The sequence below is a fragment of the Chamaea fasciata genome, unplaced genomic scaffold (assembly GCF_029207755.1).
Source record: "Chamaea fasciata isolate MVZ Bird 193981 ecotype frontalis unplaced genomic scaffold, bChaFas1.0.hap1 SCAF_2, whole genome shotgun sequence".
Lineage (NCBI taxonomy): Eukaryota > Metazoa > Chordata > Aves > Passeriformes > Sylviidae > Chamaea > Chamaea fasciata.
The window spans coordinates 52,394,672-52,409,796 of record NW_027094087.1 but is presented as its reverse complement, the minus strand read 5'-3'; the positions used below and the strand labels follow the sequence as shown (position 1 = coordinate 52,409,796).

The following is a 15,125-nucleotide window of genomic DNA, read 5'->3' as shown; positions in this document are numbered from 1 at the left end:
CTGTGAAGGGTGGCAGTGTTTTCCCAAACTCTCCTGTGCGTGCATTGCCCTCTTTAGGTTCAGCCATAGGCACCAATGAATGTGTTAGCATGCAAGTCCTTTTGGCAGACAAGACCAGTGGTGGTAGCAAAAGAAACCAAATGTTGTGCATAATTTCCAGTCACAGTATGTTCAGTTCCTGTGTCTTCACAACCTTGGTTTTTTCCATAACAGTGTTGTACAGTCTTTGTTTCCCAGGTTTTAAATAGCCTGAGATGGGGCCTGAATTTCTTTCTTTTATGAAGGACTGAGCCCATCTTTGGGGTTTTAAACTGAATTTTTCCTCCCATGTTTTTTTTTCATTAAAAGAGGAAACAAAAGCACCTAAATTTTCCACCTTACTGTGAGAAGGCTTAGGAACAATTTAGTGATTCCTACATTGTTTTTGAAACTCCTTATGCTTGTTAGTGTCAAAAGAAAATCTTGAGTAGCTTCTCAGTGATTCATTTCTAGATGTTGCAGAGATTTACAAAACAAAGTTGTTACTGACATTCTGACAAGGAGGTATCTTACCAGGGCTTTGATTATGCATCCAGATGTGCCTTCAGAAGCTGCAGCCCTGTTGAGGCTTCCCAGTGCAACTGGGACTTCCTATCCTGGGAGCAGCAAAAACAGTTACCAGAACAGGTCTTTGCTTTTGTGGATGCTGCCCAGATGAGCAACACTCTCATTCTGGTCCCAGTCTGACAGCAAAGACTGATTTGCATCTGATGGATGCAATGAGTGGTTGAGGAAAACATATGGGCAAACAAATGGTTTGTACTGCTTTATTGACATTCTGTGCTCACTTGTGCAGTAGCCATAGGTGGTTGATTGCTAACTGTCTTGTTTCTTTTTCAGTGATAAAGTTCAGTCTCTCTCCTATGCTCACCACACTCGGCAGCTTATCTCCTGTGGTGCAGATGGGGGAATCGTCGTCTGGAACATGGATGTTGAGAGGCAGGAGGTAGATGCTTAATTCTTGTCAGTTTGGTCTGAAGCAGTCCTGGGAAGAAGGGCCCTTTCTAAAATGTGCAGCTTTCAACCTAAACAAGATCATTCCAAGCTTTAAAAATGTTTCTGGACATGCTCCAGTTGTCATACAGCAATTATGCCGTGCCTTTGATAATATGCTGCAGGGGAAATTGCCTGGCATAAAATTCGTATTAAATAGGCTTCTAAATGGCTCTTGCTCATTACATTACTGCTCTGAAACATATTCTGTAAGGAGGGTATTGAGATGCTCTGCTGTGTTTTTCAGCACGTCATGAGAAATATCAGTTCAGATGTAAATGGATGGACTGATTGATTCATTCTGGTTTTAAAAAAGTAAAACAAGAAGAAGGTTCTTGGTCATCTCCAGAAAAACACAACCCAGCATTTTTTTTTTCCTCAATAAGAAGTCATTTAACTAAGGCTTTAATCTCACCTGCAACTTGGTCTTGCTTCCCTCTGGTGTAACCACATAGAAGTGGGGTAAATTATGGCTTTGCTGATCCAGACAGTAAGATTTCACCTACACATTCCTAATTGCTTTTGTGCTTCATGGCCAACAAATGTGAGCGGGTGCAAAAACACTCCCCAGGTCTTTGGCACTGTGGGAGCAGCCCCCGCTTGGCAATTTCTGAGTCCTGACTCAGAGAGGGGGGAGTGAGCTCTGTGCTGGCTGAGTCAGGCACCAGCCCTGCGCAGGAGCTTGGCAAATCCTGGTGCCATGAGTCACAGCAAACCTGTGCCCTCTTCCGGTAGGGGGTAGGTCAGAGGAAGGCTTTTGGCAGCATGGGCTATCACCAGCTTTGCTGGTTCTCAAGAGTTGTGGCCTGCATGGATTGAGTGTGTCTCCCTTGAGGGAGGAGAAACACTAAGTGGAAAACTTGATTTAAAAAAAAACTATTGAAGCAGGCATAGGCAGAAATTGAGCTCCCTTTTTAGCATTCCAGTTGACTCTCTTTAATTGCTAATCCAGGGGCCAAGTATGTCATCAGCTCCTAAATTGAAATGAAAGCAGAGCGGTTTCCTCCTTCCCAACAGATGTTTCCTTTTTGCTGCAACTTGAACATCCAGAAATGAAAACCTTTATTTATTTGCTGCCTTCAAAAGGCTACAGTAAGGGTTGAGATTTGCTTGTCACCAAATAGGCAGGAATGCTGTGAGAAGGATGGTTAAAAAAATGGAGGAGAAATATTATTAGTTAAATAAAGGCCAAGCAGCAGGTGCTAATGGTGCACAACTTTCCCAGACTATAGCTATGTGGGCCTGTTCTTGTTGTCAGCAGCACAACAGGGTGTTCTTGGTGCTAAATCACCCCCAAAACATGAATCTTTGAGATTATAACATCAATTCTTGGTTTGGGGTCCTACATCACTTCCTTTTGGATTTTGGCTTTCGTATCTTTGCCCTTATTTAAGGATTTTCTCCATGTAATATATGCTCAGTACTCATTTTTTTGCTATCAGACTTTCCCACATCAATGAGATTGTGTTAGAGTCACTTGAGCCATTTTAGCCCTTGATTCTTTATTTTCAACTCAGTTTTTAAAAAGCTGTAAGAAGACATTTGAAAGATGCTATAAACTCTTTCTGTTTGACTACAAAGTGGTTACTTGTCACAAACAAAATGTTGTCTTCATCTGTAGTGTTCAAATGCCCAAGAGATGGAAAGTTATACACAGAGATGTTAATCTGTAGGCATTAAAAAGAAAGACAATGTCCCCAGCAGAATGAACTGCCTTCAGAATAACTGGCAGAAGAATATGAAATGGGTGATTGCTTTATTGCTGGGGGTCAAAGCTATCATGGGAGCTGAGGGTCCCCATCCACCCTTAACTTACCTTTGCCTGGCTTTTCTATTGTTTTTAGTTCCTAATCTTGGCTGTGTTTCTTGCCATTTTAATTTGCAGCATATGAGAAACCAGTGGCTCTGACAAGACAACTGCAGTTTGCTAATAGCACTTCCTCACGAAGTATTAAACAGTATTTTGTGTTTATTTCACTCCATGGGTTGATGAGGGAAAAGAGCTTGGGTTTGGTTTCGGTCTTAGGCTTGTTCATATGAATCACATCTTTCTCATCCCTGTATGTGATTTGTAGCATGGGCACTTCTGACAGCAGGAACTCCTCTTAGGGTGTTAAAGAAAGAATATGAAAAAACCCAACCACATCAGCATTTCCCATAACTTCCCTTTCCCTTCAGATGAGTTGCTTGCCTATTGGAAATGGCAATTGACTAAATGACCCCAGCTCCCTCAAGAGGGAATAGCAGATGGTAAATGCTGTCCCGACAGGACAGAATAAAATATTTTTATATGTATAATTTCAGAATTGGGTTGTTTCTATGGTTTTATTATCAAACTCTTCTTCATGATTTGGGTGAGAACTGTTCCTCTCATGTCCTTCAAAGCTCAAAGCTAAGCCAAAAAAGACATCCCAGGGAACAAATATCATCTTGTCATGATCAACAACAGTCAAAATGGCATCTTGTGAAAATGGAGATATTAAATCAAGCTTAGCTGGCCATATTGCCACACCACAACACATCTTTTTTGTCCTGTCTCTAGCCTCCATTGGAAATTTTTCTGCTTGTTGCTCACTTCCACTTCATGTTTATGTGTGTGTGTTGCAGACTCCGGAGTGGCTGGATAGTGACTCCTGTCAAAAATGCGATCAGCCTTTCTTCTGGAACTTCAAGCAAATGTGGGACAGTAAGAAAATAGGCCTCAGGCAGGTTTGTACGTGCTCTTTGGTGTGTTAACATGGTGCCATTAGGCTTTTCTCTCATAATAGATTCTGGTAACCTTTTCCCCCCTAAAGCTTTGAGAATTTGCACTTTGTTCTTCCACTAAACGCTCAGGGGTGGGAGAGAGGGTTCCCCTCTGTGGCTTGATTTTGTGGTTGAAAGGAACACACTGGGGTTTTTTCCAATCAATCCCAATAACAAATGCATGTAATATGCCTTAGGCTGAGCAGATCTGGAATCTTCCATGACTTTAGCCATGTGGGACTTTGCTCATTGTTAGTCAAATAAGTTACAGAAAGATGTTTACAGCTGATTTTTGGAGATTGTGCTGGAACCAAAGCTGTTTTCAGTGAGATTGGATAAACATCTGTAACAGCTCAGGCTGTATTGGGAAAGCCTTACTGGTCTGCTGGAAACATGCTGCTGTGTTTTCCTGCTGAGCAGCAGAGGGCTGAAGATTGCAGACTTTTACTAAAGGGGTGGAGAAGTGCTGCATGTGCTCATGGAATTTGAGAAATGAGGTGTCTGGGGCAGAGCTGAGCTGTGTTGTGTCTTGCTGGAGTGAGATGGTAGAGCCAGTGGACCTGAGCAGTGACCTGGTCTGGGTTTGTGGCCTAAGATGTCTTCCTGCATGTTGTCTGCTACAGCATCACTGCCGGAAGTGTGGGAAAGCCGTGTGCGGGAAGTGCAGCTCCAAGCGCTCCTCCATCCCGCTGATGGGCTTCGAGTTCGAAGTGAGGGTCTGCGACAGCTGCCACGAGTCCATAACGGATGAGGAGTAAGTGTGGACACTGAGTTGGCTTGCGCTGCAATAGGGGAAATCTGCATCTGGAAGGGCCTGGGTGGGTGCAAGGCTCCAGGAGGGAGCAGCCTGGCATGGTGGTCCCTGGGCTTTCTCAGCAGGATAAGGAGGAGATCAAGCCAGGAGAGATAGAGAGCCCCCCAGCCCTGTTCCTTTCTTGCCAGAAAGGTGTCAAAGTGTAGTTTACAGAGTGGTGGCTTACAGCAGCAGTCAAATACTTTTTTCCTCAATAGAGAACATTTTGGGGGAAAATGCTGCAGTTACCGTTCTTGCTGATTTTTGGATTTCTTTCTTCAGGCGGGCGCCTACAGCTACTTTCCATGATAGTAAGCACAACATTGTTCACGTACACTTCGATGCCACCAGGGGATGGCTGCTGACCTCGGGGACAGACAAGGTTATTAAGGTAGGAGCAAGGAATGTGCTCTAGCTCCTGCATTTCATTTCTTTTCCCTCTCCCGTGTGGCTGCAGGATGTCATACCTGCCTTCTTTGACTCAGAGACTTCTCACTTGGGATTGGGATTAGGATTTCTGCCCAGTAAAGACCAAGGAGGTCTTGGTCTAGGAAGTTATTGCCTGAAGGGGCTGAGACAAGTGCTCACTGTAGCTTTCCCTTGAGGAAGACCAACTGTTTTTTTAACATGCCAAATCTCAGTGTAGCTAGATAAAGAAATAGCTAAAATAATGACTAAGTTATAAGAGCTTGAGAAATTTAAAAAAGCAGAACCCTCACAATGTGTTATGACTGATCATTGAAGTTCATAATGTAGTGGGAGTTTCTTTTGTTTGTTTCTTTTAAGGCCAGCTATGAACCTGGCTCATACAGGTGAAAGCTGGTGACATACAGAATGTCATTTCATCAACCTCCACCACTCTGACATAAGTGCTGGAAAACTAAATCAAACTTCTTCAGACTTGCTGCATCCAGCTCTAACTATTTAACCCTTCTTAATTAAAGAAAAAAAAGGTGTAAATTATTTAAAGAGTCTATTTTTACTCTATTTTATTGTCTTTTATCATTATTCATTGTGTTGTTTTATTTTATTGTATTTAACAGTTGTGGGATATGACACCAGTAGTGTCTTGATGTTACATCAGTGGAACTTGAAAGATGGTATTTACAGAAGAAACAGATTTCCTAACCCTAATTATACTGCAGAAGATAGATAACACTGGGCGCATACGACAGATGAGAAAGGAACTAATGTGTTTACAACAACTTTATGTCCTCTGCTTGATCCAGGCTGAACATTTGCACGAAGACTCTTTCCACTTCTCAAAATATACAAGAAGGTATTTTTTTAACTAACGGTTTGTACGATCTGACTTTGGTTGTCTTGAGTTTGTTTGGAAAAATCTGAGTGCAGTGCAATTTTTAGTTTTTATATTTCACTATGTCAAGATACTTGCTGCTTTGTACAGATGGTTCTTGGGTTATATCTTCCTCTGTGAGTTTTCGGTGTCAACAGACTATGTAAGGCAATCGGCTCTCCCTGCAGCCAGTAGCTGTTGGTTTGGGATGGTTCTGCTGACCGTGCTCTCTCCAGAGGAGGAAATCCAGGCACTGTCTCTGGGTGCATCACTGAGGAGCTGATGGACTATTGCAATTCCTAAAAGGGCTCTACCATCTACTTGTCCTAGTGGGCATCATCCAGAGAGCATTCATTGGTGTGTATAATCTTCCTGCCTCTTTCTTTGCTGCACAAGTTGCAGAACCAGGGGTCAGGTTATTCAGCAAGTGATTTCTACAGAAAACTGAAACAGTTTTCCAGCTCACAGCATTACAAGGAGCACACAGACTTTTTTGAGTTTGATGATGCTGACAGTCTGATTCAAATGAAATTATTGGCAACAGGAACTTGTGGGAGTGTGTGCATGGAGGGGGGCAGATCTAAAACTGGTCTAGGTCTGAAAAGTCTGGTTTCTCTCTACCTCTACCTCTACCTTGCACAGCAGCATTTCAGCATTTATACCTGTCTGTGTTGTTGAAGATGAATTTTGTTTTTCCTGTTTTCCATATGGTTAGTCATATTTATTTTTTAAAATGCTGATGGTTTTTATTAATTTCCTCTATAGACCCAAAAGTGGTATTGCTGAATGATGCCCATTGTCCTGTTGTCATACTTTACAGTTTCTCTTAAAAATAAACAGTATTTTAAAAACCTGGATTGACCAAAATTACCTTTTTAGAATGACATTGTCAAGGTGAATAAACTAAAGAAGCCCTTTTTCCAAACGGACCTTCCCTGAAGAGCCAGCTCTCAGTTCCATTAATCCATATTACTTTTCATCATGGTATTACTCCTGGCACTTCAAAGAAACTGGTGTAGAGAATAGAACTGCAGACCAGACCAAAGGCTTTCCTGCATCTCCTGTTTCAGCAGGCCTTGTGGTGTAGCTGCTGTGACACAGAACACTGGTGGTGCTCAGTCTTGCCCCGTTTTGGACTTACCTTCTTCCCTCTGTAGTGGGGAGGCCATGACATTTGCCACTACAGAGCACATTGCTACCTGGAGAAGCCTTGTGTTCTCCCTTGAGAGAGAATGCCAAAAGAAAATGAAGCTTCTCCTCCTCTGTTTGCCCAGCAGCAATTCACTTTTGAGGAAAAAAAAAAAAAAAAGGTTAACTCAATCCATGGCATTAATTCTGGTCCAGTGAGCTGCTGCAGTAAAGGGTGAGTGGACTTCTGTGTGCACATCACAGGACTGCTATGTATTTTCAGGGAAAATTTTCTTCTTAATCATTCTGTAACCTGTGATGAAGCATTTTGCAGTCATGTTCTCTGAAATAACACCACCTTGGGTTTTCTGATCATACAGCCTGTTGTTGGTTCCCCTCTAGACAGCATATTTTCAAACATAATTCACACAGTACTATTATTTTTCCAGCTTGAAAGTTGTTTTCTCAGTCCTCCCACTTTCTCTCCTGGAAACTAGATGCTTGTTTCCTCTTGGAATGCTTTTCATTACACCTTGTGCATGTTTTCTGATGACTGAAGTGTTCTTGGCTGTCAAAGCTATGCAAGATGAGCAAGTAGCCGGCCATATTTCATTCCAGCTGGAGAACATGTACAAAGCTTTGCTGGACTATGGTGTTCCATGTTCCCTTGGGCTCAGGGCCTTTTGGTCACAGACCTGACTCGTGCTGGGCAGGGAGCGCATCTCATGGTGACAGAAACACGGGTGCACCGAAGTGAATTTAAATTTCTGTTTAGTGCTCGGTTCCTGAGGAGACAGCAGTGGCGTCAAGTCTGGGACTCCAGCAGGAATTGTGTTCACACTGATGGAGTGGTGGAGTCAGCAAGCTGAGGATCTGTCTCCAGGGTCGACACTTAATTCCTGAACATGTGATGTGCAAACAAAGGTGAAGAACTGATTCCAAAGGAGACTACATTGGAGAATGACTTGTTTGGACTGTTCTGCAATAAACTCGTGGCCACTCTCCCCTTGTCTTCCAAGGAGTCATGGTTTCAGTGTTGCTTATGTATGGATGTGGGGTATGCAGAACTGTTTTGTAGAATTTTCCTGGCTGTTCTTTCTGACTGAATGACTTGCAGTGTTATCTGGATTTAAGCTAAACATCTCTTTATCTTGCAGTCTCAGGACAAACTGCTCTGGGCTTAGAAAATTATATAAGCTGCAAGTGAAGCTGAGGGGGGAAGGAAAATTTGTACTTTTGCAGTGCCCTTGAGAGCTGTAATATGAAGGCAAAATAGATGTATCTAATTCAATAATTCTTTTACTTTCCAAATGAAACAAGAAGGATTTGACACTGGGAGAACTAAAATGCCTGCCTTCCCCTTCTTCTGTGTTAGAGTAGCAATCTCAGTTTCTTCTGTCTGCTAGATCCATACGAAAAGGGATCTCTGTTGCTTGGTCCTTTTTTTCCATTTTACTTGCTGAATAACAAATCTGAGCTATTTTTATGAATTGCCTTATTGGAGGATGGGAGGAGGGTGTGTTTTGATACAGGTGTATCAAAGGGCCACTGAGATGGTGGAAGGTACTGGAGCATATCTGGGAGAGCTGGGACTGTTCATCTTGGAGAAAAGAAGGCTCAGAGGGATCTCATTAGTGTGTATAAATGCCTGAAGGGAGGGTGCAAAGAGAATGCACTGGACAGGGCCAGAGGCAATGGGCACAAACAGAAACACAGATTTCCTCTGAACATCAGGAAACAATTTTTACTGTGAGGGTGACTAAGCACAGGCACAGATTGGCCAGGCAGGTACTTTGTGGGTTCTCCATCCTTGGAGATATTCAAAACCCAACTGGACATGACCCTGGGCAGCCACCTCTAAGTGACCCTGCTTGAGCAGGACCAAATGACCTTTGAAGGTTCCTTCCCACCTCAGCCATTTTGTGATTCAAAGTCCACTTAATGCCTGTGTCTACTCTCTTGCTTAGAGAAGGAAAAATTAAGTATCTTTCCTTAAATCTAAACTACTATCAAATTAAGTCAGTAACAAATATTAGCAAATATTACCTATGTCTGGCCTTACTGTTCCAAAGAGGATTTGCATACCAGCAACCAAAGTTCTGTTTTGTAGCACACAGGAAACAGGGCTAAAATTTATGGTTTTACAGGCCATGTCCTTTCCAGGAGACCACACTGAGCATATGGGATGTTTCCAATTAGGACTTAGAAGATGCAACAGTAATAACAAACTTGATCCTTTTTTCAGGATGCATTGATGTGCTGAGTCCCTTCAGTGATGACCTCTTATGTAATATTGAGGAAGACAACATTTTTCTCTTCAAAATTGTGTCTTGTGAATGTAGGCAAGGAATCTTTGCTCCTCAGAAGGAAAAAATGTAGTCCCTAGTTTGCCAATAACCTGAAGTTCTGAGATTTGAGATTAACTTTGTGTAGTCACATGTGACTTTTCATTGCATTTTCCCAGTTTGGGTATTTTCCCTTGTGACCAGTCTTTCACCATCTCTGAAATTTTGTTTGCTGCAGGACACATTGTACTGCTCAGAAAAGAGAGATTGAGTTCAATTGAAACTGCTGCCAAATAGGGACATTGAACTCAGACTAAAATTAAAAGAAGAGAGCACAGTCCTGGCAAAATCTGTGCAGAGAGGGGATACCAAGAAGGAATGTTACCAGCATACAAACAAAACCTAAAAAACCCAAACTAAAACAAACAGCACCTACAGTATAGAAATGAATATTCATCACAACTGTATAAAGCCAGACTATCCCCCCCATCCCAGTACTGTAAGCCAGCCAGCAGCCATGGTCCAGATCCAGAAGCCACAAGGAACATAGAGTTGTTCCAGTCTGTGAAGATTTGACTTCCATTTCTTATTCTTTAGTTCAATTGCCAAATAGTATTTATCTACCTCAAGTAGTTTTTTCAGAACTGCATTAAAGGCATAAGCACTTCAACATTAAGAGGATGAGGAAGAGATGCATCACTACTCAGGTGGTGCAGAAGAGGTGTCAGGCCTTACGAAGATAGTTTTGCCTCTCTCCAATTATTTGTTCTTTAGACAATAATCTGAATTTATTAAAGGGTTTATCACCTTTATACTTCCATTTTCTAACAGGTCAGAGCTTCCTTCAGATGTGAAAGACCCATTACTAACACCCCTATTTTGTCCCGTCCCAAGCAAATTCTATGGGGTTGCCATGGCCAAGTAATTAAGAAATTTTCACAAATAAACAAATACACAAACTTCCCTGCTACATCTTGGTCATTAGCACTAGTTTTAGCTGTGGTTAGCTTTCCAAAGGCTGAGCCTTGTTTCTAACTGTTTAGTAAGTTAAGTTCATCCTGACCAACATCGTGTGCTTTGCTGTCTTTTTGATTAGAGGGATTTTATAGGAAAAAAATGATCTTACTGGCTTTTGTTCAGGTTAGTGTGTTGAGGAATGCTGCTCAATAATTTGACCATCTTTTCTACCAACTACATTGTAACACTTTTCAGTACTGTTCCATTATGTAAATAAGTGTCTCTGATGTAGCTGAATAAACTGTGGTATCTTAACCCCACTAAATTAATTTCTATCAGCTTTTGGCTATTTCTTTTCCTTCCCCATGTATGTGATGAGGAATTTGGTTTACTGAGTTTTGACTGGACCCATTCACCTGCCTGTTCCGTGAACTGTCATAAAATTGACAGCTGTTGTATGGAAGTGTCCTTTACCAGGACAAATTCTTGCCCTGAATGCCTGGCAGTGGGCGAGCAGCCCAAAGGAAACAGTGTCCAGGCAGCAGAGAAATTGCATCACTCCAGGGCTCCCTGTGCATTCTGGATTCTGAACTGAAAAGTAAAAGGAAGGTGCTCAATATTCTTAACCATCAAAAAAATGGCACCTCCTGGGACCTCTCTCCCTGAAGTTCACACAAGTGCAGGTTTTACCACTCCTCCCCTGTTTGGACAGTATTTTCATCTGTGAAATGGCACTGGCACTGCTGGTACAGGAAAGGTTTGAGTTGTTTCTCCTGGCAGCGGGGTAGACACCTGTCCTGCTGAAGACCTTTGGCCAGGCTGATACTGTATCCCTTTGTAAAGCTGAGCACTAGCCTATGAGAGAGAACAAACTTCCTTCAGAGGAATAAATAATTTTTAAGTTTATCTGATGACTCCCTCTAGAGAGAGGAACATAAATGCTGACCTACTTCACAAACTGAAGTTCTTGGATTGGATTGCTTTCAGTCCCTGAAGTATTTTTGTTGCACCTGCTCCCTTATCAGATTTGGTGCATTTTCAAAGCCTTCTTTCTCTCATTGTCTAGATCAGTGCTTTTTGGGTGACTGCAGGAACAGAGAGTTTTTGAGTCATCTTAGTTGCATTTCAAAATTATCTCCTGTAATCAGTCGCTGGCTCTGCCCAAATGTGCCCAGAATTACCTCTTCCAGCAAAGCAAGAGCTGGAAGGCTGAGACAAACAGGGAAATACTGAGAGCTGAGCTAGGGGAGATGTGACGCTTTGTGCTGCCAGAGTGGAAACTGCCTATCTAAAATGACAGTGGGTGGATGTTGAGCAGCACTAGTTTTAGATAAGCATGATCCAGTGTCATGAGATGGGGTGTTTTATTTTTGCAGGGAGGGTGAGAGAGTAACATACAGAGGAACTTACAGATTAAACTGCTTCATAGCTGCCCTCCTCCACTGTTCCATCAGGTTGTTCCCTGAAAGAGTAACTCTGTTCACTCTCACTAAGTTCAGCATTGCTTAATGAAAACCAGTACTGCTCCAAGTGCCATGCCTTTTAGAAAGGCTCTGTCATTACAAAAATACAAATTAGTGCTTGTACTGACAATTGAAATGGCTGGGACTGCCCCCCACCAAATAAATTTATTTACATTGAGGTTTGCAGGACTGATTTATCAGGCTATAATGAACGATACAGCAGAAATCCCTTTGAACCCAGGCAGTGCATGTTCAACATCCCACCTGAGCCTTGTTTAACAGGAAGGGGTAGCCCTGCTCACACCTTGTTCCCACTCAGTGGAACACAGAACCTGGAGTGTGTTTTACTGCAAATGCCAACAACTGGTATTTGCAGTTTACTCCAAAACTGTGAAGTATGTATGGGAGTGTCCCCATTCAAAGGCTAACAACAAACAATTTTTTTACACCTTTACTCAATAGCAGGTTGATTGAGTTTATTGGTTTGTTATGGTTTGTTTTAACAGTGAATAAAGATGACCCAGGAATGAAACTTAAGACAAAATGGAGTTTACAAAATTGTTTGGTACCTGTTACACTGACCTCCTAAAATTTTCATCCAAGACAAAAAGAGAAGTTGCAGTGGTCCCTGCATCAGTGCAGTCAGTCCTGCTGCACTGATGATGAGCAGTGCCTTTCCATTAGGATGTAGGGAAATGACCAACTCTGCATGTCCTCTGTGGTGCTACATTCCTGTGCAAGATCCCTGAGAGCAAAAACTTCCCAACTATGTGACTTCACAAAATAAAGAAAAATGTGAAGCCATCAGAGTGAAGTCTGTGTCATAAAAGCCTCAATGCTGCCACAAGTGTTGGGCTGTGAATGGACAGGAAAGGGTGGCAAGAGTAGATGCTGTGCTTGTCATTCCATTCTCATCAACCAGTTCTGCTCTCTAACTCCCACTGTGCACTGCTTAGCAAGGACCTGTGCCACCTTCATTTTCTGGTCATCTGTCACTGGATGCTATTTTTATTTTGCTCATAAAGTTTTAAAAGTGGAGACTGAGAGGAGACATAATCACTTCCTTGTGAGGGGAAGAGGAGGGGCAGGCACTGATCTCTTCTCTGGGGTGACCAGTGACAGGATCCAAAAGAATGGCCTGAGGCTGTGTCATGGGAGGTTTAGGTTAGATATTAGAAAAAGGTTCTTCACCCAGAGTGTGGCTGGGCACTGAGCTCCCCAGAGAAGTGGTCACAGCACCAGCCTGACAGAGTTCAAGAAGCATTTGGACATTATTCTCAGGCACATGGTGTTACTTTTGGGTGTCCTGTGCAGGGAAGGAGTTGGACTCCATGATCCTTGTGGGTCCCTTCTGATTCAGCATAATGTGAGTCTTTAAATGTATTCACTTACGCAAAGGTGCAAGTCATTCTGGATTGCATTAATGCAAATCCTCTCACTGGCTTGCAGCCATGTGCCATGTTTGCTCTCGTGGAATCAGGCTGAAATAAAGCATCAGCAGGATCATAATACCAAAGCGTGTAAGACTCTGGACTTTGCTTCTAGTTGCTGTTCCCATGGTTTAGTTCCTTTTTGAATCACAAGTGCTCTTAAACCATAACATGTTGCTCTTTGACACTGTGACCAAACTTTGATTAAAGCAGTTTTCTTAACTTTGGCTTCATTTTTAAGCTATTCAAATACACTAGTGCAGAATGTGGACTAAAATGTGTTAAATATATGCATATATAGTGCAGAGTTTTTACTTTTATAAACTATTTAAATACCAGTCATTAAACTTTTCTTCTGTACTGCAGATCTGAGAAGCAAATTGATGTAAATACTAAATAATGCAAATGTTTTTATTAGCCTTGCAGCTATTGGGTTAAGAAATCTAGTTACTACATATGCTTCCAGCCATGCTCTTCTTTTGGGTAACTGTATTTAACAGTTGAAACCATAGAAAATGTTAATACCAGACTTGCAGAAAATAAACCTCTGTACAAGCCTTGCTGTTGTTTTCTTTCACTGTAGTAGAAGAAGGAGTTAAGTTTATAAATGAGGTAATAGTTTGAATGCTGACCCAGCCTCTTCAGGAGGAGCTGTGACAGCCTGACTTATCATGGAGCACTGCTTATCATGGGAGAATTTTTCTCAGGACCTCTCTGACAGTGAAGTCTTTATTTCTAAGGAGATTGACAACAGGCTGAAAAAAGCAGTTTTTTCTTAAGGTGATACTTAATAGGAGATCTTTGAATAATGAGGAAATACCATCAGCCAGAAGGAAACTAAATTATGTAAAGCAGACATAAACAGCTCTCCTCTGTCCATCAGAAGTCTTTAGCTGCAAGTCACTGCAGAGAGCTCAAGAACATCTGTGTTATATTTGTGTTTACGTCCTTGGTCCTACCACACTGGTGTGAGCCACATTTGAAACAGTGCAGCAGCTTGGCTGGGTTCTGAAGGCAGTTGGCTAATAAACACACTCAATTCAGGAGAAAAGGTGTTACCTTTGTTAATAATAGTCCTGGCTTTGCAGTAAATCTGAAATAATTAAGACAAAATGAGTCCTACCAGAATGTGTTAGTCTGAGCTGATTGTCTTCAGCACTATTACAAAGATGCAGCACTGTAGGTGGTGTTTTTTAAACTAGATCTGGTAAATCCCTGTGAAAATGCATGTTTTTCCCTCTATTGATTTATAGTGAGAAACTCAGTGAGTAATTCAAATGTCCACAGATCAAGTAAGATTAATCCTCTTTGTCTGGAGGTAAACAGATCCAGACAAAATATAAGCCTCATCAGGAGGTGGATTCTCCTCTAAAACCTGTGTCCCACCAGTGTTGCCTTCCCCTCTTAATCCATTCATAGTGATAAAACAATTCCCTTTAATCTCTCACAGAAATGGCAAGCAGGTACAGCTTAGCATGTTGTTTCTTTTTGTGTCTACAGTCGTGCAGCCATTTCTCTGCTGCATCCAGCCATGTCTGGGTGTGTTATGTTGAAACCTCTTACTTCATGGTGTTTTGATATAAATGGGATAATGTTTAGCCCTGGCGCCATAAAGTAATGTGGAAGGCATTTGGCAGTGTTCCTAAATTCTTGCTGTTTAAACATGAGGAAGCAGGTCACTTCTGCATACCAGCACTAATTTATAGGAACTGAAGGCTGTGAGGAATCCTTCCCTTTAAACTAAGCAGGTTCTGCAAGAGAGTTCCTGCCTTCCCAGTTACATGGTTGAGCCAAATCACCCTCATGCAGTGAATGAAGCCACCAACCTGTCACATTCAGCAGTTAAAAGTTGTTTAAAACATTCCCACTTCTTTCCTGAAGTCCTTCACGAAGGCTACTGAACGTACATTCCTCTGCATTTCTCTATGCTGAGTGTTTTAAATTATTCTAGGTAACTTTACAAAGTCTCAGGGTTTATTTAACGCCTCTCAATTT

The 15,125-nt window shown here is 42.0% G+C and overlaps 2 protein-coding genes across 3 annotated transcripts in view; one reads left to right on the top strand and one right to left on the bottom strand.

Annotated features, from left to right (window-relative positions):
• WDFY2 (WD repeat and FYVE domain containing 2) overlaps positions 1-11,546 on the top strand; it is a 64,935-nt gene extending 53,389 nt beyond the window's left edge. Inside the window, exons 8-13 of one of the 2 annotated variants that reach the window (XR_010719392.1) lie at positions 880-985; positions 3,640-3,741; positions 4,401-4,531; positions 4,853-4,961; positions 5,614-5,849; positions 7,771-11,546. Coding sequence is in view for 1 of the 2 variants with exons in the window: in XM_066176109.1 (XP_066032206.1) it covers positions 880-985; positions 3,640-3,741; positions 4,401-4,531; positions 4,853-4,961; positions 5,614-5,643 (478 nt within the window). In the remaining variant the exon portion in view is untranslated. Of the gene's footprint in view, positions 1-879; positions 986-3,639; positions 3,742-4,400; positions 4,532-4,852; positions 4,962-5,613; positions 7,183-7,770 lie in introns of those variants that run through there. The other variant, XM_066176109.1, reaches the window with a different exon arrangement.
• The window catches only part of DHRS12 (dehydrogenase/reductase 12), a 41,323-nt gene continuing 27,005 nt past the window's right edge, over positions 808-15,125 (bottom strand). Inside the window, exon 10 of the mRNA XM_066176114.1 lies at positions 808-1,064. Coding sequence (XP_066032211.1) covers positions 1,060-1,064 — 5 coding nt within the window. The 3' untranslated portion in view covers positions 808-1,059. The remainder of the gene's footprint in view (positions 1,065-15,125) is intronic.